Consider the following 27,041-nt stretch of genomic DNA (forward strand, 5'->3'; position numbering starts at 1 on the left):
ATAATAAATAGCACATTTTATCTCTGAAGCAGATGACTTCTCAAAAATTGTAAACCAGTGTAATCAATGGGACACAGTAATACCAGGGTACAAAATATATCAGAAGGACAGAACAAGTTGTAATGGGAGGTGGGGGGGAGTTGGCACTCTATGTGAAAGAAAGCGTAGAATCATATGAAGTAAAAAACTTAAATGAACCAAAGTGTACCTTAGAATCTCTATGGATAGTAATTCCATGCTTGAATAATAAGAATATAGCAGTAGGGCTATCCTGCCAACCACCTGACCAGGATGGTGATCGTCACTGAGAAATGCTCAGGGAGATTAGAGAGGCTGTAAAAATAAAAATAACCTCAGTAATAATGGGAGATTTTAGCTATCCCCATATTGACTGGGTACATGTCACCTCAGGATGGGATGCCTTAAAAGACTGCTGCTTGGAGCAGCTAGTTCTAGAGCTCACAAGATGAGAGGCAATTCTTGATTAAGGCCTAAGTGGAGCACAGGATCTGGTCCAAGAGGTATCTGACCAGACTGCTTGGTAATAGTGACCCTAATATAATTAAATTTAACATCCCTGTGGTGGGAAAAACACCACAGCAGCTCAATATGATAGCATTTAATTTCAGAAAGGGGAACTACACAAAAATGAGGAAGTTAGTTAAACAGAAATTAAAAGGTACAATGGCAAAAATGAAGTCCCTGCAAACTGCATGGAAGCTTTTTAAAGACACCATAATAGAGGTTCAACTGAAATATATACCCCGAATTAAAAAACAGAGAACCAAAAAAGTACAAAAGAACAAAGTAAAAGAAGCAGTGAGAGCTAAAAAGTGGAAGTTAAATCCTAGTGAGGAAAATAGAAAGGAACATAAACTCTGGCAAGTGAAGTGTAAATATATAATTAGGAAGGCCAAAAAAGAATTTGAAGAACAGCTAGCCAAAGACTCAAGAAGTAATAGCAAAATTTTTTTTAAGTACATCAGAAGCAGGAAGCCTACTAAACAATTAATGGGGCCACTGAATGACTGAGATGCTAAAGGTGCATTCATGGAAGATATGCCTTTGCAGAGAAACGAAATGAATTATTTGCATCGGTGTTCACGGCTGAGGTTGTGAGGGAGATTCCCAAACATGAGCCATTCTTTTTATGTGACAAATCTGAGGAACTATCCCAGATTGAGGTGTCATTAGAGGAGGTTTTGGAACAAATGAATAAATTAAACAGTAATAAGTCACCAGGACCAGATGGTATTCACCCAAGAGTTCTGAAGGAACTCAAATGTGAAATTGCGACTACTAACTGTGGCTTGTAACCTATCATTTAAATCAGGTTCTGTACCAAATGACATTAGGATAGCTAATGTAATGCTAACTTTTAAAAAGGGATCCGGAGGCGAACCTGGCAATTACAGGCTGGTAGCCTGATTTCAGAACCGGGCAAATTGGTTGAAACTATAGTAAAGAACAGAATTGTCAGATAGATAAATGAACATAATTTGTTGAGGAAGAGTCAACATGGTTTTTGTAAAGGGAAATCATGCCTCACCAATCTACTACAATTCTTTAAGGTGGTCAACAAGCATGTAGACAAGGGGGATCCAGTGGATATAGTGTAGTTGGCTTTTCAGAAAGCCTTTGACAAGATCCCTCACCAAAGGCTCTTAAGCAAAGTAAGCTGTCATGGGCTAAGAGGGAAGGTCCTCTCATGGATTGGTAACTGGTTAAAAGATAGGAAACAAAGGGTCGGAATAAATGGTCAATTTTCAGAATGGAGAGAGGGAAAAAGTGATATCCTCCAGAGGTCTGTACTGGGCCCAGTCCTATTCAACATATTCATAAATGATCTGGAAAAAGGGGTTAACAGTGAGGTGGCAAAATTTGCAAATGATACAAAACTACTCCAGATAGTCCAAAGCAGACTGTGAAGAGCTACAAAAGAGATCTCACAAATCTGGGTGTCTGGGCAACAAAATGGCAGATGAAATTCAATGTTGATAAATGCAAAGTAATACACATTGGAAACCATAATCCCCTCTATACATATAAATTGATGGGGTCTAAATTAGCTGTTACCACTCAAGAAAGATATCTTGGAGTCATTGCGGATATTTCTCTGAAAACATCCACTCTATTTTGCAGCAGCAGTCAAAAAAGCTAACAATGTTGCGTATCATTAAGAAAGGGATAGATAATAAGATAGACAATATCATATTGCCTCTATATAAATCCGTGGTACACCCACATCTTGAATACTGCATCCAGACGTGGTCATCCCATCTCAAAAAGATATTGGAACTGGAAAAGGTTCAGAAAAGGGCAACAAGAATGATTGGCGTATGGAACAGGTTCCATATGAGGAGAGATTAATAAGACTGGGATTTTTCAGCTTGGAAAAGAGACGCCTAAGGGGAGATATGATTGAGGTCTATAAAGTCATGACTAGTTTAGAGAAAGTAGATAAAGAATTATTGTTTACTACTTCTCATAACACAAGAACTAGGGGTCACCAAATGAAATTAATAGGCATCAGGTTTAAAACAAATAAAAGGAAGTATTTCTTCACACAACGCACAGTCAACTTCTGAACCTCCTTGCCAGAGGATGTTGTGAAGGCCAAAACACTAACAGGGTTAAAAAAAACCTAGGTAAATTAATGGTGGATAGGTCCATCAATGGCTATTAGCCAGGGTGGGCAGGGATGTGTCCCTAGCCTCTCTTTGCCAGAAGCTGGGAATGGTCAACAGTGGATGGATCACTTGATTACCTGTTCTGTTGGCATCTGGCAGTGGCCACTGTTGGAAGATGGACCTTTGGTCTGAACCAGTATGGTTGTTCTTCAGTTTATGTACAAACTGATATCCTTTTCCTAACACTTCTTGGATGTGGTCATTCTTCCTTACCCCCTGCTGCGCTCACCTACTTACCATATACCACTTAAGTTTCCTCAGATATTCACCAAGTTTAAGGAAGAAAAAAGCAGGATCATGTAATTTAAACAAACATTGTGCTGCCTTTGTTTTTAACAACAAACACATGACTTTGTTATACAGGGCAAAATAAAAACTGGATGATAACAGTGTGAGAGAGGCAGCAGCTTGCCTTCTTTTTTAGCTGAAGAAATGAATAACAAGTTAGGGGAAAAGAAAAGGCTAAATGCTACACTTTCAAAGGCAAAAATGACACAGGCATCCCCCTTACCTGTCCTGAAATAATGGGAAAACCCATAAACAATTTATTCTGATCTAAACATGGTCAAGTGTGACACCTAGAGGCCACGTATACTGTATCCCTCAAATAATACTTTTTGTCCATTTGGGTAACTATTTTTCTTTCTTTGGCTACGAGATTTGGACAGCATGAATAGATTGTTTTAGACCTCAAAAATGGACCCTGACCGATTTTAAAAGATAACTGTTGCATAGTTTTGTTAATATATGTTTGTCCACCCATTCCACTTTCTCTATTGTTTCACTCACTGGGCTAAATAACACTGACACAAAAGACACATCATGCATATATTCCTACTGAGCAATGAATAGTGCTTAAAAGCCTGGAGCAACCCCTAAGAGAGCACTGTGTACTGCATTCTAGAATGAAGATATCAAAACCAAGCAATGTTTGTTTTTTTAATAGATCCTACTCTAGCAGATTCCTTTCTACCCTAAAATATGTGCAACAGAGACCGACCTTCACCAAATACAGGAATAGAATGGGACTTGGACTATGCAACCACACAAGTAAAGAAGGGAAAGCAAAAACTCTTATTTAAACCATTGTGTGGGCTACCTGGACTTTGGGTCTGGGCACATAAAATAAGCAAATGTTGCATACCTACTAACTTCCCTTTTCATCCCAAAAGCTGGTGTGCCATAAACTGGAGAAGGAACCTTGATTCCACACCCTTACTTGCTGACCAACATGGAGGGGTGGCATGTGGGGGCATCATCATTTGCTATTGATATAGGTCATTAGGAAATTACTACTGTCTTCTAGCCACTCAGGACAAGAGAGAAGCAGGGAAGCAGTTGCGTCGTGGGGGGAGGGAGAAGGATCTGAGGCAAAATGCCTCTCTGGGGTTGTGCAACTTATGTACAACATTTTGCTCAGGGTTGTGCCTAAAATTAAAAAAAAGTATCTAGCACACTGAATCAGTCGGAGTGGGATATACAGAAGAATGGTTACGTAATCAGTGTGATGTGGAGAGACTAAAATTGTAAGTAGTTTTCTACTCCATTGTTCAGAATATTATGAATACAGGAAAGACGCAGTACTTCCCTTAATTGTGTGGCAAAATAAATAATTGCATGTTGAAAATTGAAGAAAAAAATAATTATTTTGGGAGATGCAAAAGAAATGAAAGACTAGCCTCATCAGTAAGTGGCAACATGCTGCCTGTTTAGAAATTAACGTTATAACCAGATGGACATATGATGTACAAACACACTGCTTCTGTGGAGCTTTTTTTGGACAAATATTTGGTTGTACTTTATTATTGGCAGCACTTGTCCCTTTTATGCCATTCATGCCACTACGGTTTGTTTATTTAAAATGAAAATTGCTGCTTTTGGAAATAAATTAAACTGAAGCAAATGTGATTTGCAAAGGCAAGTCTAATGCTCTAGATGCTATTTCCCATATGATTCAAGAAGGAAAGCAATTTTTATCCAAATGAGATTCAATCATATTCTGGTCTTCCTTTATTTGTTGGTTCTGTCATATTGTGTGTGTGTGTGTGTGTGTGTGTGTGTTTAATGTAAAGTGTGAGTGTGTATACATGCATGCATATAAATAATATTGCCAGGGGAAAAGAAGAGTCTGAAGCTTGCACAAGCACATGCAGGAAAATTCTTTGTAAGCCAGCTTTTCTTACCTGCTGGCTAAGAAATGTGTGTCTTGTGCTCACTTTCTAGGTTTGGCTCTCTGCATAATTAACACACAATGTGTGTTATAGTCTCCTATCTGGAGAGCAGCAGGGAGTAGGTAGGCTTCTGTAAGTAACCCTAGGTCACGGGAAAGAACCTAGTTCAGGCAAATGCAACTCCCAGGCAGATGGCCTGTGGAATATAATCCTGCAGGGAGCAAGATAAGGAGCAGAGAGATTCGCTTTGACTCCCCGTGAGATCATCTGTGGAATGTAAGAACTGCATGGAGTAACTAAGGGTATGCTAGGGGTGTGATTGCCAACTCTGTAGATGTATTCAGGGCTGGCTCCAGGCACCAGTGGAGGAAGCACGTGCCTGGGGCGGCACATGCTAAGGGGCAGCATTCCATCCATTCTTGGGGCGGCACAGTCCGAGCGGTGTGTGGTGGTGTGTGGGTTTTTTTTTTTTTTGCTTGGGGTGGCAAAAATGGTAGAGCCAGCCCTGGGTGTTCTCGTGCTAATTCTCATGGAGCTAACACGCTAAAAACAGTAGTGTAGCCACAGTAGTACAGGCAGTGGCGAATGGCAGGACTGGCTAGCTGTTCTGAGTACAAACCCACCTGAACCCTGTGGGTACATACACAGTTACAGCTAACCTGTGCTTCTATTCAATGCTGCCCATGCTACCGTGGTTACTCTACTATTTTTAGTGTGGTGGCTCAATGAGAGCTAGCATGAGTATGTCTATGCAATCTGGGAATCACAGCCCTAGCTTCATGTGTAGACATAGCTACATAGACAACAGCGAACATTAGAATAGCAAATAGGGAGCAGGTAAAGGTTGAATTTCCATGGGAATTTGTAGGAGGAAGTTTGGGGGCTTTGCTTTATAGGTTCAGCTTCACCCCAGCAACAAAGATGGAGAGTCATCAGCTATTTGTGACTTGTATTAGATGTGTCATGTTCTGCTTTCTGCCTGAAGGCAGAGGAGACTTTGTCTGCATGAAGTACAAGCTGGAGGTCCTGATGGAGAAGGTTTGTGGTTGTTAAAAACAGCTGACCACTTTGTGAGATATAAGGAATTGTAGTGGATTGGTTACCCCGCTCCAGTCCAGGGGGGTTAAAAACAGCCCTGGGAGGGGGCTGTGGCTGGAGAAAGCAGCTTTTAGGCTGAGCTGATTGGGGGAAGTGGCTGCAGCTGGGGCCATGCCCCAAACAAACTCAGCTGGCCCTATAAAGGCAGGGAAGCCAGGGGCAGACAAAAAGACTCTCTCTAGCTGTAGATGGAGATGGGCCTGGCTGCAGGGAGCTAGAGACTGGGTACCTGAGTGGAGCAGGGCTGGGGAAAGGCAGAGGAGCTGGGGAGCTCCAGTGTGGAAAACCCCAGGCTGCGGCCTAGCAGAAGGCCAAAGGATACTGGGGGTTGCAGAGGGCAGCCCAGGGGTAGGCCAAGGCAGCAGGTTCAAACCCAACCTTGCCAGTGATGAGTAGGCTGATACTGAAGTCTGCCCCAGGGCGTGGGGCTAGAGGATGACTGGCAGTAGCCTTATACTGCGGCGAGGTGGGACTGGTGGGTCGGGGCTCCCTGGGGAGGGGAGACCCTAAGACTGAGGAGTTACTGCTGGGGGGCAGCACCCCAGGTACAAGGGCACCGGGTCTGGGAGGGACACGAGGGCCAGAGGCAAGGTGGATCACCGGCCTGCAGAGGGCGCTCCAATGCTGGCAGAGCTAATTCCAGGAGACAATCATCAGAAGGTGCCGCAGGGGTGAGTCCCACACTGTTACAGGAATGTAAAGGATTTCCTGGATACACAGATCCAGTTAGTAACATAGTAGACCCCAGAGCAGTTGAGAAGACTGGAAATTTGTCACCATCAAAAATAGGAGAAGATGGAGGCTATGTTCAGAGCCGGAAGCACTGAATCACTTCCAGGCACTGAGTAACATAGAGAACAACCTGCAAGAACCAATCAGAGGAAAGGACCAGATAGTGGAAGAAAGAACTGAGAACTGCTGTGCAGCTCATACAAGGTGGACAAGCCCAAGAAAACATTCACAACTGGTCGGTCCTGATTAGGGACTCCATGCTAAGAAGAAGGAACAGAACATTCTGCAAGGGATGGAAGGACAGTGTTCTGCCTTCCACAATGAAGACTAAAGACAGCGCTGCAACACTAAATAGGATTGTGAGGTCAGCAGGCGAGATTCCTTTGGCAGCAATGACACCACATCAGGCACCACTCCACAGATCCTGGAAGACCTCAAGGATCTGAGAAGGGAGCTGAAGGAGAGGAATATGATTTCAGAAATCCTTCCTGTCCTTTGAGAGAAAAGAAGGTGAAGATACTGGAGGTGAACAGTTAGTTAAGTGTAGGGGGAAGCACTGGGGACCTACTATGGAGAGAGGGGATTATATGGTTTTGAGGACCTCCATCTAACTAATAGGGTACCAATCTCCTGGACGATACACTAGGTAGGCTAGTTGTGAGGGCTTTCAACTGACCATACAGGAAGAGAGTTATAGATGGGCAATCATGGTACAAACATCCAAATATGCAAGATGGCCTCCAGGCAACATGTATATGACAAATCCAAGCACTAAGGGGCATGGACTATTTTGAAAAGCAGGATGAGCACAAGTCCATCGGGCCGGATGCGCTGCATCCAAGGGTGCTAAAGAAGTTAGTAGATGTGATTGCAGAGCCATTGGCTATTATCCTTGAAAACTCATGGCAATTGGGGGAGGTTCCAGATGACTGGAAAAAGGCTAATGTAGTGCCCATCTTTAAAAAAGGGAAGGAGGAGGATCCGGGGAACTACAGGCCAGTCAGCCTCACCTCAGTCCCTGGAAAAATCATGGAGCAGGTCCTCAAGGAATCAATTCTGAAGCACTTACAGGAGAGGAAAGTGATCAGGAATAGTCAGCATGGATTCACCAAGGGCAAGTCATGCCTGACTAACCTAATTGCCTTCTATGATGAGATAACTGGCTCTGTGAATGAGGGGAAAGCAGTGGATGTGTTATTCCTTGACTTTAGCAAAGCTTTTGATACGGTCTCCCACAGTATTCTTGCCGCCAAGTTAAAGAAGTATGGGCCGGATAAATGGACTATAAGATGGATAGAAAGCTGGCTAGATCGTCGGGCTCAACGGGTAGTGATAAATGTTCTCCATGTCTAGTTGGCAGCCGGTATCAAGCAGAGTGCCCCAAGGGTCGGTCCTGGGGCCGGTTTTATAGCTTTATTAATAATCTGGAGGATGGCGTGGACTGCACCCTAAGCAAGTTTGCAAATGACACTAAACTGGGAGGAGTGGTAGATACGCTGGAGGGTAGGGATAGGATACAGAGGGACCTAGACAAATTAGAGGATTGGGCAAAAAGAAATCTGGTGAGGTTCAACAACGACAAGTGCAGAGTCCTGCACTTAGGATGGAAGAATCCCATGCCCTGCTACAGACTAGGGACCGAATGGCTAGGCAGCAGTTCTGCAGAAAAGGACCTAGGGGTTAAGTGGACGAGAAGCTGGATATGAGTCAACAGTGTGCCCTTGTTGCCAAGAAGGCTAATGGCATTTTGGGCTGTATAAGTAAGGGCATTGCCAGCAGATCGAGGGATGTGATCATTCCCCTCTATTTGACATTGGTGAGGCCTCATGTGGAGTACTGAGTCTAGTTTTGGGCCCCACACTACAAGAAGGATGTGGAAAAATTGGAAAGAGTCCAACGGAGGGCAACAAAAATGATTAGGGGACTGGAGCACATGACTTATGAGGAGAGGCTGAGGGAACTGGGATTGTTCAGTCTGCAGAAGAGAAGAATGGGGGAGGGGGGGCGGGATTTGATAGCTGCTTTCAACTACCTGAAAGGGTGTTCCAAAGAGAATGAATCTAGACTGTTTTCAGTGGTACCAGATGACAGAAGGAGTAACAGTCTCCAGTTGCAGTGGGGGAGGTTTAGGTTGGATATTAGGAAAAACGTTTTCACTAGGAGGGTGGTGAAGTACTGGAATGGGTTACTTAAGTAGGTGGTGGAATCTCCTTCCTTAGAGGTTTTTATGGTCAGGCTTGACAAAGCCATGGCTGGGATGATTTAGTTGAGGATTGGTCCTGCTTTGAGCAGGGGGTTGGACTAGATGACCTCCTGAGGTCCCTTCCAACCCTGATATTCTATGTAAGGAACACAGTTTTAATGGTCTATATACTAATGCTAATTAATCTTTAATTCCTGGAGATGTGGAAACCCTAGTCTTAAGTGAACTAGCTGAGGAACTCTCTGAACCACTGATGTTAATTTTTAACACATCTTGGAAAATTGGGGATATTTGGAAGAATTGGAAGACTACTAATATAGTTTCAGTATTTAAAAAGGGTGAAAGGGATCAGACAGGGTATTATTATAATTGGGATATCTATCCCAGGGAAAATCCTGGAATGATTAATTTGGGACCCTATCAACAAAGAATTTGAGGCTAAAAATATAATTAATGCCAGTCAGCATAGTTTCATGGTAGGTAGGGCCTTGTTAAACATACCTGTTATCTATTTTTGACAAGATTACAGGTTTGTTTGATGTATGCAGCTGTATTATATTATACTTTGATTTCTCCAAGGTATCTGACTTAGTACCAGATGATACTTTTGATTTTAAAAATTGTGTTATTTGGAATAAACAGGGTCCAGATTAGATTAATTAAAAACTGACTAGATGACAAATCTCAAAATCACTTGTTAATGGGGAGATATCAATGAGCGGGCACAGTACTAATGGGGTTCCCCACTGATAAGTTCTTGGTTCTTGGCTATTTTAATATTTTTATCAACAATCTAGGCAATGATGTAAAATCTTTGCTGGTAAAGTTTGCAGGCGACATAAAGATTAGTGGGGTAATAGATAATGAGGAAAACAGGTTATTGTTAGTGATCTGAATCATCTGGTTAAATGGCCACTATCCAACAAAATGCATTTTTAATACAGCCCTGTGCAAAGTAATACCTCTGGGAACAAACCAATAACCTGGGTTATATTTGTAGGATGGGAGACTGTCTTGGAAAGCAGTGACCCAGAAAAGGACTTAGGGGTTATCATAGGTCAGTGGTTCTCAACCAGGTGTACGTGTACCCCGGGTGGTATGCAGAGGCCTTCCAGGGGGTGCATTGACTCATCTAGATATTTTCCTAGTTTTATAACAGGCAGCAAGCACTAGCAAGGTCAGTACAAACCAAAATTTCATATAGACAGTGACATGATTCTATTGCTCTGTATATTATACACTGAAATGTAAGCATAATATTTATATTCCAATTGATTTATTTAATAGTTATATGGTAAAAATTAGAAAGTAAGCAATTTTTCAGTAATAGTGTAGCTGTGATACTTTTGTATTTTTATGTCTGATTTTGAGAAAAGTAGTTTTTAAGTGAGGTGAAACTTGGGGGTATACAAGACAAATCAGACTCCTGAAAGAGGTACAGTAGTCTGAAGAGGGTAAGAGCCACTGTCGTAGATAACCGCCTCAATGTGAAGTCTCAGTTCAATGCTGTGGCAAAAGGGCTAGTGCAATATTTGGATGTATGCAAAGGAGAATATCAAGTAGAGGTAGCAAAGTGATTTTGCCTTTGTATATAACATTGGTAAGACTGGTTTCAGAGTAGCAGCCGTGTTAGTCTGTATCCGCAAAAAGAACAGGCACCTTAAATAAATTGGTTAGTCTCTGAGCATAAGCTTTCGTGGGCTACAGCCCATTTCTTCGGATGCATCCTTATTGGTAAGACTGCTACTAGAATACTGTGTTCAGTGCTGGTGTCCACACTTCACAAAGGATGTGGAAATACTGGAGCAAGTTCAAAGAAGACACAAAAATGATCCAGGGTCTAGAAAACAAGCCTTACAATTTGAGGCCTAACGAGCTCAATGTAGCTTATCAAAGAGAACACTGAGGGTATGTCTATGCTGCAATTAAACACCACCAGCTGGCCCATGTCAGCTGATTCAGGCTCAGAGGGACTCTCCCTCCTAGCTGGAGCCCAAATGTCTACACTTCATTTTGACAACCCTGCCGCCTAAGCCCGAGTCAGCTGACATGCAGTGGCAGATTAACGCATGGGTCCATTGGGCCCTGTTAATCAGGTTTTTGCTGAGCTGAAAGCTCTTGATAACTTTACTCTTTGCAAGGCGGTGGCAGGAGATCAGTCAATGGGAACACGGCCGTCCAGCTGATAGTTGATGCAAACAGGCAAACAAAAGGGCTTTCACTCAAAGCTTCTACTTTATTTAGTCTCCGGCACTTACACACGTCCGCAACAGGTTAGTAGAGCACCTCAGATTACCCCAGAATCAGATTTACCCAGGGTCTTGAGGAGGTCTCGAGTGGATAACTGTAGACGTCCAGTGGCCAGCCTTCTGTATGCAGGGGCACTTCACAGGTGTCCTAGTGTCCATCAAGCTCAGGTTTCTTCCTCTTTTTATATGCAGTTTGTTAGTATTACATAGCTTGTTCATCCAAATAAATAAAAAATAAAACCCTAAAAAACCTTAGCTTCTGCTCAGCAAGTTTTTTTTGCAAGTGTGGAGTTTTCCACCCTGTCGTTTTCCATCAGTTAACCAGCTATATTTCACATAGCAATAGTTAACCATTGCCAGAATTTCCATCTTGCAAAACCACATGCTTTGGAAAAAACTCAAGTCAGGAGGGCACAAGGTCATGGTTACTCTGTGTGGTCACTCACGTCTCCCTCTCCTCCTGATCTGTTAGTTGTGTTAAGGCTGCTACAAGGGCCTTACAGTTGATTTCAGCAATAAGCATAAAAATTGGTATTTCAGTTGCTGGGCAGTGGTTTAGGCATGTTACTGGTTTAACAAAATTTCCTCCTTATAGCCCATGCCCAGGGTCCCCAGCCAATTTGGGGGGCCCCGCAGGAGCCCCGGAACCTGTGTAGAAGTGGGGAAGCCGCTGCTGCAGGAACTGTGGCCCTGCTCGTCCTCTTCTGCCTGGGACTCCGTTCTCTTCTTCCCACTGAGGCCCTGCCCCTTGGTCAGGCTGGAAGCCAGAGCCAGGCCATGGTAAGAGCCACCAGGGCAGGTGGAGGGACCGGGGCTCCCCACAGTGGCCTGGGATCCCTGAGTGGCTCTTACCACTACCTGGCTCTGGCTTCTAGCCTGGCAATGGGGCGGGGTCTTGGGGGGGGGAAGAGGAGGAGCAGGGGGTGGAGCACCATGGTGAGAGGGTGCTAAGGCCCACCTTGGTCCTTTCCCTTTCCCCCCTCCACTGGGAAGAAGCTGGTGCTACTAGCAGGGGCTGCACTTCGTGACAGGGAAGCTGATCACCTTATCATGTACCCTGCCGCAAAGTGCAGCCCCAGCTGCTGCCACTCCGCACCTACCCGAGGCTACTTTGCCCAAGTTAAAAAGTGGGCAGGCATAGGCCTTCTACTTTTAAAGGGGGGGCATGGCCCCAAGGACTCCAGCCTTAGTTCCGGCACCCCTGGAATGTAGGAGGCCCAAATGCTCTTTGTGTTCTTAATCCGCTTCTGCTGACACGGGCCAGCCAGCAGCGTTTAATTGCTGTGTAGACATGCCCGGAGAGATGCTTTGATCACTGTGAATAGGCACTTACACTTGGAAAAGATATCTGATAGTGGAGTTTTCTAATCCTGCCAGAAAATGCGTAAGAGCCAATGACTGGAAGTTGAAGTTAGACAATTTCCACCTTGAAATAAGCTATGATTTCCTAGCAGTAAAGCTAGTTAAACACTGGAATAATTCACCAGCATCTTTAAGGTGAGATTAAATATCTTTGTAAATGATATGATTTAATCCATCTTCTGGGAGAAATTCTACAGCCTGTGGGACAGGCTAGATGATGATAGTGGACGCTTTTGGTCTTGGAATCTATTATTAACCTGTGAGTGTGTCCCCCTGTTCATTCCCATCGTTCATGAGCCATGGGGAGAACAGGATTGTTTGCCTTTCCCTGTACATGCTCTTAACGCTTGCAGCTCTGCATTTAGAACAGTGACCACAATCAAATCCCCTACTACAGTCAGTTGCAGAGGTCAGGAAGGAATTCCTCTCTCCCTCCCCCCCTGCTCATATTAAGGCTGATTCCCCACTCTGGCACTTCGAGTGCAGAAGGTGGGGGCCTGCAAGGACTCTAAAAATTTATACTTGCCACTTCAGGCCTGTATTAAACTCCCAAGGTTACAGCTTTCCTCTGACGTTGGATTGGTAGATGCTGCCACCACCCAAGTGCCAAACCCTTTTGACAACCCAGGAAGGCGGACTTGGGAATTCCTTCCTGTAGGGTATCTTCAAGCCCTTTCACCCCACCCCACTCCGGGGAAGAGCTGAGAAACAAAACAAGAAATCAGCTGTTGCCACCAGCTAATTGAACAACATGTGCACAAACCTCTTAAAACACAAAAATTCAATTCTGTTCTTTAATAAGGTAAATGTTGTTAATAAAAAAAAGAAGAAAATATATCTGGAAATTTAGGCTTTTGCTACATTTAAAAAAAACACTACAAGGATTAAGCATCAAGAATAGTTCTCTTGAGGTCCAGCTTAAAGGTTACAAGCAAAACAAAAGCATCTGGGGTTAGCACAAAGGAGTCCACAAGCCATTAAGAAATAAAAGGAAATAAACCTAATTCTGTCTTTCTAGACATTTCCTTCGTAAATTAAGTTGTCATGGGGTAAGAGGGAAGATCCTTTCATTGATTGAGGACTGGTTAAAAGGCAGGGAAAAAAGGGTAGGAATAAATGGTAAATTTTCAGAATGGAGAGGCGTAACTAGTGGTGTTCCCGAAGGGTCAGTCCTAAGACCAATCCTATTCAACTTATTCATAAATGATCTGGAGAAAGGGGTAAACAGTGAGGTGGCAAAGTTTGCAGATGATACTAAACTGCTCAAGATAGTTAAGACCAACGCAAACTGTGAAGAACTTCAAAAAGATCTCACATAATTAAGTGATTGGGCAACAAAATGACAAATGAAATTTAATGCAGATAAATGTAAAGTAATGCACATTGGAAAAAATAACCTCAACTATACATACAATGTGATGGGGGCTAATTTAGCTACAACTAATCAGGAAAGAGATCTTGGAGTCATCGTGGATAGTTCTCTGAAGATGTCCACACAGTGTGTAGTGGCAGTCAAAAAGTGGTGTGGAGAAAGTGAATAAGGAAAAGTTATTTACTTGTTCCCATAATATAAGAACTAGGGGCCACCAAATGAAATTAATGGGTAGCAGGTTTAAAACAAAAAAAAAAAAAAAAAGGGAAGTTCTTCAGACAGCGCACAGTCAACCTGTGGAACTCCTTGCCTGAGGAGGTTGTGAAGGCTAGGACTATAACAGAGTTTAAAAGAGAACTAGATAAATTTATGGAGGTTACATCCATTAATGGCTATTAGCCAGGATGGGTAAGGAAAGGTGTCTCTAGCCTCTGTTTGTCAGAGGGTGGAGATGAATGGCAGGAGAGAAATCACTTGATCATTACCTGTTAGGTTCACTCCCTCTGGGACACCTGGTATTGGCCACTGTCGGTAGACAGGATACTGGGCTGGATGGACCTTTGGTCTGACCCAGTATGGCCATTCTTATGTTCTTTTGTTCTGATCTACTTACATATCTTGGGTTGCAAATAAGTAGTTTCTAAGTATAATACCAATGATTTTTCATACCTGGCCCAAGCTTCTCACAGCATAACTGCTCCCTGTGTGCCTCTCCCCAAGAACAACAACCAACAGACAAAAGGGGAGTCTTGTTTCAATTTTAAAAAGTTCTAGCCTTCCTATTGGCTCTTTTGGCCAGGTGCCTACTCACTTCCTTTTTCCTATGCATAGCAGTGAGACTTGTTAATCCTTTACAGGTAGAGCAATTAGAGAATAGCTACAAAGATGGATTTTATAGCAACTGGCTGGCTGTGCATTCACAACAGGGAGCTACCTCCTCCCCCCCCTTCATTTATCACAGCATAACTGCTTGATGTTTGAGAAATGGTGTGATTGTCTGTTTTTGTTTTTTGCCTTACTCTGAAGCACCAGGGATAGGCCACAGCTGGAGACAGGATACCAGATGGAGTGGACCAGTTCTCTGTGGTGACACCTCTTTCTCAGATTCTTAGTTGGTATATCTTGCTCATTTGCTCAGGGTCATGGTGATTGCTAGATTTGGGGTCAGAAAAGAATTTTCCCGCAGGTCAGACTAGTAGGAAACTTTTTTGTGTGTGTGCGCCTCCTTCTGCAGCATAGCTTGCCTGCTAGGATCATCTGGGCATAGCTTGCCTTGTAGGGGAATTGGGCATTGGTGGCACTTCAATCTCTCTTGTTCTCTGCCTGTGGCAAACAACCATTCAGTCTCCTGAGGACTGAAATGTTGTAGTCTTGCTCAAGTCATTGGTCTCAATATAGGATTGTCTGGATGAAATGTAATGGTCTGTGATATATAGGAGGTGAGACTAGATGTTCTAATTGTTCCTTATGGCCTTCACCTCTATTAAATCTTTATCATGCAACAATTTGTAATGTTTAATACATAAACTGCTCTTTATTTAAAAAGCAATAAAAAAGAAACAATGATCTAGCAGGACTTGCTAACTTTATATGTCTTCTTATGATACTCCGTGGTTAAAATCTGCTATATTTTCATAAAAGGTTTTAACTTTAATCACATGGCTTTCTATAAAACAAGAGGTTACTCCTCTCAGTATCCTTTGTCAATCATTTATCTGGGAAGTTCATAGAGTTTGCCCATATTTCTATTGTCTTGCACAAATGAATATCTCTGAATATATATCCATCTTTTCTCCACTGGGACTCATAAGTTAGTGTCCTGAAGTGTGGTAATGACATTGGTAGTATAACCAGGTGGAGGGTTGACAGAGACTAATGTTTGATTTTGTTTGTATAACCTTGTCTTTTCTGGGTATATTTAAACATTTATTTTGGAACACTCAAAACTTATGTAACTATGACAAATTAGGTTTCTCATGTTAGACCATGAGTTCTTGACCTGGGGATTATGAACAAGTAGCGTGAGTTATGATCACCCTTGCCTTCCCATATTGCTAAATGGGATGGCAGTCCCAACAAGATAGCCAGATGGGAGGAGGGTTATGAGGTAAGGGGTGTCCTACTGTGGTAAAGGTTGAGAACCACTTAAAATGCAGTTTAAATGCAGTTTAATCTTGAAGTTCTAATTTTTGGACTGTGGCCCAAAAGAGAGGGATCATTGGCCAATTAGACAAAAGAGCAAAATAATGGAAATGATCCTTTTTATTAGGTTAATGAACAATAAAGTATTAAAGGCTTGACTTATCTCTTCTGAGCAGGAGAATGCAAAATGTGCTTGTCTGAGTCAAGACCATTGTTTCTAAAGAGCTTCTGCCAGAGGGAGGGTAGCTTTAAGCTGCACCTGTGACTGAGGTTGCCCATGGATATGCTAAACCCTAATCCATGCTTCATTAGCGTAACCCACTTTGGCATCTATGTAGGTTGGCTACAGGTTCCCCCAGTGGACCAGAGGTTGCTGGCACTTCATGTCATTAGATACCCTTTTAGGTCAACTTTGCACTGTCAAGGGCCTAAGTTTCAGGATATGGGAAGACGCCTGTGTGTTTCAGAGCTTAATCAAGCCTTAATCCAATAAAAGGGATAATCTAAAATGTACTCTTTGATCTATAACAGTTTGGTCATTTGAGTATCTTAAATAAATTGACACATTACAATGCCCATTCTAGTTTACAAATACAAAAAGTTACATTCAGGTTATAAACTGAAACAGTTAAAATCAGCAATTCAAAAGTTGCAGTTCTTACAATATGAAGACTCTTCCACACTGCACATACATATAAGAATGAAGGTTCAATTCCAAATAAAGTGTCATAAACATACATTACTGAGAGGGAAATTCTGGACCATTGATTGTCTGATGCAGACCTCCAAACTTAATGGAAATTTTGTTGTGCTCATTTACAAAAATTATTTGAAACTACTGAGGGTATTTTTGAGAGGAGTAAAAGGGAAGTATGTAGAGATTATAACAACATATAGGATACAAACTTGTAAAGTTTCAACTTCTAAGATTCTTGTGAACTACAGTTCAGTATCCTTGTTCCAAAACCTTTTAAATATTTTTCTGGAGTGGAAAAATTGATACATCTTTTCACAACACAAAAATGAGTGAAGACTAATCATGGAAAATATCAGCCAAAGAACCCCCAAAAGAACATGTGAATACAAGGGATTATAACAGATGCCCAAATATAACCATAGTTTTACTAATTGACAAATGTATAATGTAACTCCATAATTTTTTTTTAACTATCAAGATATAATTTCATTGATTGTTTCTGAATGGCTTGTGTCACAGTAACTGGCCTAGCTTAATCATGTCCCCTTTCTGGTCTCTCTGTGTGTGCCCTCTTAGATATCCCATGCCTTTACCTATCTTGGGATGGAATTTTGCAATTCTCCCGTTCTTAGGCCATGTCTACACTTACCGGGGATCGACACTGCTACAATCGATGTAGCAGGGATCGATTTAGCAGTTCTAGTGAGGACTTGCTAAATCAATTGCAGAGCACTCTCTGGCTGAGTAAGGTAGAGAGGAGTAAGGTAAGTTGACGGGAGAGCGTCTCGCGTCAACGCAGCGCAGTGTAGACACCTCAGGAAATCAATCTAAGCTATGTCAATGCCAGCTACGTGACCAATGGAATACAGTGACTGGACTGTCTTCTCAAAACCCAAGTATTGTTTGTTTGGGCAGTAGGTAAAAGGATGTAGGAAAAAGGGTATTTTAAAACGGTCTGCATGCATGTCTGTCTTATCTAAAGGGTTACCATCCCCTGATGGTAGCATAGCATGCCTATCTCATTTATGCTAGAGCTGGGTGAATTTTTTTCAGCTGAGTCTTTTTTCAGCACAAAATGCAAAATTTGATGATCCCTACACTTTTTGTGAATTTGTGCCTGTTTTGCCTAAATGTATTTACTGAAAAAACAGACTAAAACAAAACTGATTCTTCCCCCCTGTTTCTCATTCTGGTTTCCCCCAAGCAACTACCTCCTCTCTTGAGAAGGCCTCTCTTTTAAGCTACCCATGTTCTTTTGTGTTTGCTGGCCTTTTCCTGTCCTGGTTAAAATAGTTTTGTAGGTTGACTGGAGAAGGAGATAGAATCTTCAAATCTAATAGTTTGGGCATTTTCTCCTAAGAACCCTAAAGTGCTTACCTAGGGGTGATCTATCAGAAGCCATTTTTACTCTTCCCCTTCATGTTTGTTCACCCCCCCCCGACTATCCTCTGTTAAGTTAACCCAGTAAATTCATACATAAACATCCCCTAAAACAGATCTTTATATGGTATTCATAATGTATTACCGAACAGCTCCAAATCTATCACAACTAGACAGGACAAACTGAGGATATAATTATTTTTGCATATTTATTGTATTTTATGTGTGTTGTTTGCATATTTATGTTTATATTTTTGTTTGATAATTTGAAAAAAGTTGGTCATATTCAAAAATGAAATGAGTATGCCACCTTGGTGCCAATATGACTTTCAATAGTCTGCTTCTTATACATTCACGTTTCTGAAATTTACAGTTATAGAGATGGAAATATGACTATGTGTGTTATTTACACCCACAGACACACACATGATACAAATGTGTGTTTCTATTAGAAACAATTCCAGACCCATTTGTTGTACTGTGCTAACTGCATGGCTACTCTGTGTCCCTAGGGTCATGTACAAAATATGTATAGTGGTATTCTTACAAGATTCATATAAACTCAGGGTAAAAGCTTCCATGCTCCATTAAATTTAGTGCCTTTGAAAAGGGCTCCCTCTTGGCCTTGTAGCCCTGTAAGTCTGACTTCTCCCTGGCACAAACTTTGGCTATGAGCTACCATTTTTACTTTGAAAAATAAAAGGACTGTGTAGACTATTTATCTATGTATGTAATTAAAATAGAACATAAACTACTGTCTCAGATTCCTTGTTAAATATAAAAGGCATTTTCTCAAACAGAGAATCTATTCATAATCTTATTTTGAAATAAGTTACATATAAATTTCATTATGCTGAGTATACTTGTCCCCTAACGTAAATCATAAGATTTCTTTATGAAATGGCCCTGAGCTATAAATTCAAAGGACTTCCCTGGTTTAAAGCAGCATTACATTTTGGCGCATCAAACAGCACAAGTAAAGTAGTTCTGTGTGGTTTGCAAATGAACATACAGCACAGTGTGAGGAAGAGAAATGAATGAGATACATGCATTTTTTACTGTACCTTAGCTGTAATGCAAGTCCTGCATCAGGATGCTATACATTTGTTAGGATCATGGCTTTTTATGTATCCCTTATCAACCTATAATCTCCTGATTGTTGCCTGTTTTTCAACAGCTGAGGAACAGTAATCCACACTTGCTTATCTCTCTTAATCACAGCCTCACAGTTCTAGGACTCCCTGAGCCTTTAATTCCCTTTTACAGGCATAACAGAGTGGAAAGTAAACAAAGACAAATTTGCAACCTTCAACATTGCTAATTTGCTCTGATGTCAGAATATTTAAACAGGCAAGGATTTGGGAATTATTTGATCAAGGCTGCTTTTAATCTAATGCATGTGAAAAGGCTGAGTCTGGGAAGGTTCTGCAAAATGACAGGCATCCCAAGAGAGGCTTTCTGAAGGTTTCCTCTTTCAGCAGCAGTAGCTTCATCATTTAGAACTCTGTGGTTGCTGTGGTGTTAAAATGCATTCATATAGTGGGCTTTTTTTGGTGGTTTTTTTGGTGTGTGACAATCACTCTTCTGAGACCATCTCTTTTGCCTTTCAGTTTGTTGAGAACTAGGCCAACAGGCTTGTTATTGTTTCAGTTCAGTAGGGGATGAGTTTTGTTTAAAAAGACCCCTACTGAAAAAGAAATAAAAGCTTTGTCACTTTCCACACTTCCCTGTATCCCTGACAGTGTGTAAATTTTAGATCAAAAGTCTTCAGTATAATTTAATTTCCTCTTTACAAACTCTTAGGTAACTGGGTCTTCAAAGTACTTTGAATTACTTAGTTTACATTTTGTGCATGTACACATGTATGCATATCTATGTATATGCATGCTGACTAGAGGGAAGAGGGGGGTGTGCGTGCGCACATGTGCATGCGTAAATATACATTTCTATCATGTGCATGTGTAAGATGTTTCTCCCGCTCTCCCCGTATGTATATATTAACAAAAAGAAAAACAGATGGCCAGTTATAATTAAAATCTAATTCTGCAATTTAGTTTTTTCAGATGATAGATTTATAAGAACTTCATTGCTAATTGTTTTTAGATGTGCAGATATGTGGTTTATTAAATTGTCAATAATTTTTAATTATCAGCTTCTGTGATTTCTAATCTGTCTCTCTCAGGCACACTAAACTCAGATACCACAAGGATAGGCCTGTTATAACCACCAACGTGTACTCCGTTTACATTCTTTCAACAGGCTGCTTTATGTTATTACCTGAAACAGGTTCATTTGAATAATATGCAGTAAAAAGGTTTTCATTGTTTCCTGAGATCTCTCTTTGTGAGGTTTCCGTTTGGTGCATGTATAATCATTTATAAATATTTTGATTGTTTGACAAACATATCATGTATATATATATTTTTACCAAAATAAAATATGGCTCAAGTTGTATATTCTGAACTGCATCTATATCAATGCAGTTAATTTAAATAAAAAATCCAGCATAGATTTTAAGTTTAGAAAATCATTGATTTTTAAGAGCTGTTACTTGTTTCTCAAGTGTGCCTGATGGTTTTTTATTAGTATGTGTCCTTGTGATATTCCAGAGGTGTGCAGAAGGCAGCATTTTGCAGTTGCTATATGCAGTGCTATTACAGCATTGGGTTGTTTGTGTTTCACCTCATCTCTCTCTCTCTCACTCTCTCCAGCTGGTGTAAATGAGGGCTGCTGCCTCCCAGACCAAGATAACCTGCTCAGTCAGCTGGAGCCCCCTGTGGACAGCTGTCTCTCTCAGCTGATGGAAAACTGCTACTAACCACTGAATGGAAGAGAGTGGAGCAACAACCACAGTAGTAGCTGCAGCAGTAGCAGTAATAGCAGCAGCAACCGAGGTCTCTATTGTTCCTTGGTGTTAAACAGTTTTTCCTTTTCAGCTGACATGCACAATAGCTGGGAAGAGGTTTCCATTCTGCCCTCTCTATGAAGAAATTCTGAAAGGGAGAAAATTACTCAAACAAGGGTTACCCTTTGTGCTGCAGATTTTGACACTGAAGCAGCCTTCTGAAGGCATGGGGGTGAGAGAGGGAGGCACAGTTTTATCCGGTGGTCCAGGGGCTTCTGCTGTTTCAATCCGGTGTGTTGGAGTTCTTGTGGTTCTTCTGTTTGGAATCTGGGAAGCTAAAGCACAAAATGAATTTGAAACTTCTTCTGTATATTTGTGGAAGACTGGTAAGTAAGGAAGCATGTCACATTAATATATTTTTATCACATTTATTTCCAGTTGTGAATGTTACTATCTTATCCATGTTCCCAATATTTTTCTTCTGGTAGAAAATCAGTTTGTAGCATTTATTGATGACAGATGTCTGGGAAAACAAATTAGGTCATCTTTCAGGGTTCTGTTAAAAGGAAAGTGACAATTTTTTTTTTAAAAGTGGATCTTTGCACTCGTGGGTTTTTTAAAAGCTCTGTATTGTATGTCAACAGAGTAGAACAGTACAGAACTGCACTTTCATAATGGAAGGTAAAAATTACAGGAAGATTCAGCAGCGTTAACAGGGTGCTAAAAATATTGATGTTTCACAAAGAAAGATGTAGTACAGCATGTGTATTCATGTATGCTTTATACTGACATGTAATGTATTCAGTGTGGTAATTGATGAGGAGTTGGGTTTGTTACATTTAGGTTTATATAGGACACATGAAAGCTAATGATGGATTAGGTGAAATAATCCAAGTGATGCCAGATCTCATAACCAAAGAGCCAAAGGCAAATAGGCTATGTGAATTCAGAATCACACCAGACAGATTATTTCCTCTACTGGTACTAATGAGTTACGTGTCTGTTTTAAAGATTGCATAGTCATAACTATGCTCATGCTCAACTTTTCATTAAAAATGAATGTTTTTTGTTAATGCACGGCATAAATCTATAACACTAACAATGACTAGTTCTCACTAACTAGTCATATATTAGCACATTTTAGCATTTGAATATAACCTACTTCCTATTTTAGTAAACATAAAACTTAAAATATTTATTGTCTTGAAGTGATCAGGAGATGGGTCTTTTTTGTATAGTGCTAGGAACAAACCATCCATAAAGTACCATGATTCTTTCAGAAATGCTTTCTCATTAATAGGAAAATATTGTGGCTAGAGAAAATGAATATTAATCACTTGACTGACAAACAAGTTCGATGAGACTGGGTCTTTTTCCTGGATGAAGAGCGCCCCTGGCCTTCTGCCACAGAGACAGATCAATTTACAGTTACACTGATATCCTGAATTTTTTAAGAGGCTGTATCTATCCAGCAGTTCAAGGAGGAGATTAAAGGGAAATTCATTTATACTGGAAGACGAGATCTCCAATAATACTAAAAGAGAGATTTGAAGGGGGGGAAATCCTTTGATACTGAAAGATAGGTTATTACTGTTGTTATGCCATCAAACTCATGAAGCATTATTTTTTTAATTGACGCATTGACAGATTCAGAATATTGTCTGCTATCCAATTAAAGTCAGAGGTTTTGTTCTTCTAGGGGTTTTTTTTAAGTGCACAGAACACCTATCCAAAAGCATAAAACAAATGCTTTCTTTTGTTTGTTTTTGTTGTTGTTTTGCAAAGCCACATTAGTAATTTCAGAGGTTTTCTACAAAGCAGATCATATTTGATTCAACTAATTGAAAGCAATCTGTAGAATATATTATGTAGCATTTTATTATCCCTCCCCTTAGTATGCCAGTCCTTTAATTTAATAGCTGGTGTTTAAAGCAGTTTTAAAAAATAGCAGACTGAAGATAGCAACAACTGTATTTAACAAATTGGTGATATGATTTTGTAATCACAAAGGATAGTTAATTGCAATTAGATAAGGAATAACTCCATTTATTTTTGCATACAGTACATGTGCTTTACTATTGTTTCACTCATTCAGCAGAGAGGAAATAATATTTTCTGACACAATTCTTTAAAAGCACATTCAAAAGCAGCATTAAAACCACAAGAATTTTTGTTCTAGGCAAGTGTGTGACAAATTGCGATCATAGCATCTCATGAAAAGTTTAAGTCTTGCGCTTATGTTTTGCCCCACTATAGTCTTCCCTTCAAATAACTTTATTTTGCACACATTCATGAACAGAGTAAAAGGTGGTAGCTTTATATTTAATAATGTAACATTGATAATATAACACTAAAATAAAATGGGAAAATCATGACCTTGCTAATTCCAAGCAATATGCAGCAGGATTCAGTGGATAAGACTGTAGTACTGAGAGTCAGGAGAACTGGATTTTATTCTCAGTTGGTTTCCTGTCTGATATTGCTCTCTTGACTTTGTCTTAGTTTCTCCTTGTGTGAAAAGGGAAAAAAAAATGGGGATAGTTGTACACTCTGTAAAGTGCTTTGAGATCTGTAGATGAAAGGCACTGCATATTTTTCTTCTTACCCAGGGGAACAGGTGGTTGACGGCCTGGTGAATCTTAGGGGCCTCCATGCAGAAACAGAGTCAAATCTTTCAAATTGTGTCTGTTTCCTTTCAGTCTGATTTGGACCTGTCTAGTTGCTTTCATAAGTGTAGCTATATTTCTGGAGATGTGAATAGCCATGACTTCTCTGGCTGAATTTAGGCCAGTTTTATTGTATAAAGCACTGAAGGCTCTCAGGGAAACTTTCTTGTGACATGTAAGAGGATCTTTGCTCCACATGACCAGTATAGTCAGGTGAGGAGGAATTGGGTTTGCTGTTGGTTGAGATTGTCCAAACTCCCTGTGGGGGGAGTTGTGTCATTATCAGCTTAAAACCCCAGATCAACAAAATATTTCCTGGTATTGGCAGACTTGCCAGTTATTGCCCCATTTCTAATCTTTTTCCCTTTGTGGAGGAGATTATTGGAAAACAATATGATAGCAATGCACAGATGGAACATACTAGAATCCTCACATCCTGCATGCTTTTCAGTTGGGTTTTTTGACTTGAGCTTGGCAAGGACAGGCTGCCCACCTTTTCCTAGTAAATACATAGATCAGATAATTATGCTGATTCTGCTACATCTGTGAGCAGGTTTTGATACCAATGGCCATGATGCTTTCTGAACACAGTGAGGCAGGTAGTATTCCTCTGGATTGGTTCTATTATTTCTTCTTGGAGAGAGGTCCCAGATGGTGGGAAACAGCAGCTGCCCTTCTGTCCTAAGGGATCTCTAGTATGAGGTGCTATAAAGATTTGTTTCAATACCCCTCCTATAGAAACTGACTGTATTACCATTTGAAGAGATAATAAAACTAATATGGACAGTGGTGACTTCAGAGAGCTTGCTTTCATCAGATCCAGATGGTCTGTGTCTTAGCTTTCCCAGTGCCTGACTCAGATTGGAATGTGGATGAAAGCAAGCTGCCTGGATCTTAATTGGATAAGACAACGATGAAACTAGCGGATAGGAAGCCAGACCTCCTGAGGTCTCTTCCAACCCTAATCTTCTATGATTCTGTGATCTGGAGTGTATTGTTTGTGGGGATTTTGACATCCATTATTGGGAGCGGTTTGTCCACTCTACATCCAAAAAGTTTGCTACTTTGGGGAGCTTTGCACTCCTGAAGATTCATTTGGCATCAGCAGCTAAAGATGCTTTTATCACTTATTTATTTGGACAGTTGAGACTTTGTCTCTCTCTTATGCAACCTTTTTTGGCTTTTAGATTGATTTATTGGAATGTGCCCTACATAGGGATGCACTTGAAGACCACTCAAAAGATAGTTCTTGCGGAATGTGGCAGTCTGCCTGTTAGCTAGTATTAGCTGAGACAACATATTGCACTGGTTTTTCAGTAACTGCTTTGGCTTTCTATTCTTTTTCAATTGTAGTTCAAGGTATTCATGGCCTATAAACCCCAAGTGGGACCTGTTTATTTGAGAGAATGGCTCTTTCTCTGTGCACCATCACAACAAATGAGGCCTGTTGGGTGCTTAAATAAAGAGTTCTTTGATTTAATTGTCTGTGGGCAGCTGTCAGTTCTCTCAGTTGTCAATTTTAACTTTCTGCTTGTGAAACATTGTCTGAGTTTTACTTTCAGGGCACGGTGAAAATTTTCATTTTCTGTTTCAGGCTTTCACCAGATACGGGGTAGATGGGTTGGTGGATGTTTGGTTTTGGGTTTGCCATTTTATATATAAATACTATTTTAAAAGGGTTGTGTAATAGAACCTGTGTATTGAATGCAGTTATTAAAGATTTGGAGAAAAAAAGGGGATAGCAAAGTCTGCTGATGAATAAAAATGGACTTGAATTTTCATGTTCGGATTCAGCTCTAACCTTGTCCAAAGTTGTGGGATATTCAGATCTGGGGTTTTGGTTTGTCCTATTCTGAGATGGGGACCGGATGATAAATGTGGAATGAAATCCAAATTAGCACAAAATTCAGGGATGTTCAGCTACCTAAGACATGAAGTTGTTTCATTTAGTAACAGTTATGCAAGATTATTGGGAAATCCAGATAGACATAAACACATTGGATAACATAGTGAAAAATGAAAATCACAGGGAGTAATGTATATTGGAAAAATATAGTCAACCTGTCTCGGGCAGGGTGATGAGCTTTGAATGATTGGGGAATAGGATCCATGGAGAACTTAGCCCTTTGAAGTAGCTGTGAAGATGACTGTTCACCGAAAGATATAGCTGAAATTGAAAGATCCAGAGAAAAGGTAACAAAGATGTTTAGTGCCCTGGTGGAACATTATATGAGATAAAGGAGGATTATAAAGGAAAATAGAAGAGGTACTCAAAATTAAGAAGGGTATAGTGAAAAATGATTAACTTCTCCATTTTCTCAGAATATTTCTATGACCTGTTGTTTTCATAGTTGTAGCTATGCAGACTAAGGATAATGTCATTCTGTGCTTCAGAGTGTAAATAGGTTGTCTAGAGGATGAGGAAAATTTTTTGCATCCATTGGACAATTGGGTAGGTGCATTATGGAGGATATTAATTTTCTTCTGAAACATCTGCTAATAGCTGCTGCCACATATTGGACTTTATAGGTACCAGTGGATTCATCCATTGGATTTGCCATAATGGTTTTGTTCAGAGGTCAAAATTCATCGCCGTTAAGCCAGCCATGTCTGTGAAGATATTCTTGAGAAGTCCTCTTAAGTGTTAACATGCATTTTATACTCCTATTCCAGCTGCAACAATGTTAACCCCATTCTTTTTCACAGATACATAACTAGCCATTGTCATAAAGCCATTAGTCAATAAAAGCTGCTTCCAAAAATGCTTGTGGAATGTTAAACTCTAGTAATTGTTATCTTCCTTGGACAGGCTGGGTGGGTTGGGGTGTGAATGTTTTTTTACTTTTGTTTGTTTTTTGGGGTTTTTTTGCATTTGCAGTATATTCTCCTTTACTCTGTTCAGAAACCAGCATTACTGTGCGGAACAATATGTTCTGAGTGCTCTCCTCTAAAGTGCTTTAAGTATTGCTGTAGTTTTCATCCTGGAGGTGGTTACCATGTCAATATAGCATCCAGTCTTCTGTTCCTCAGAAGCTATAGCACGTCAGTTCATAGAACTCTTTCAGATCATAGAAGTTAATTGGAGTCATAACTGACCTTGTCAGTGACAGAATGGGAAGTTTGCTGTTGGGAAAACATAGAGAGCTTCAGGATGTGGTGTTGCACCCATTACTGTGTGTCTTTGGTGAACTGATGCCCTAACAAAATACTAACAAACTGGAGGTTCTGGAGAAGTCGCAAAATTGAGACCCTGATGTTTTGTGTTTCAGAATCCTAGAACAATTTTTAAAAGATCTGGGATATTAATCCTTGTGCCTTGGCCAAATTCCAATTTAATAAATTAGGTGGCGTTTGGGGTATATAACTGGATTCTCTTTACAGTATTGCTGGTACATATAAATAGCCACTTCATTCCACTGCAGAGAAGGTTATAT

At 40.7% G+C, this 27,041-nt stretch overlaps 1 protein-coding gene across 1 annotated transcript in view; it reads left to right on the top strand.

The window, feature by feature from the left end:
* Positions 1-27,041, top strand: part of THSD7A (thrombospondin type 1 domain containing 7A) — a 539,353-nt gene that overhangs the window by 160,737 nt on the left and 351,575 nt on the right. Inside the window, exon 3 of the mRNA XM_054020318.1 lies at positions 20,808-21,327. Coding sequence (XP_053876293.1) covers positions 21,168-21,327 — 160 coding nt within the window. The 5' untranslated portion in view covers positions 20,808-21,167. The remainder of the gene's footprint in view (positions 1-20,807; positions 21,328-27,041) is intronic.

Source organism: Malaclemys terrapin, chromosome 2 (genome assembly GCF_027887155.1).
Source record: "Malaclemys terrapin pileata isolate rMalTer1 chromosome 2, rMalTer1.hap1, whole genome shotgun sequence".
NCBI classification, from domain to species: Eukaryota; Metazoa; Chordata; order Testudines; family Emydidae; genus Malaclemys; species Malaclemys terrapin.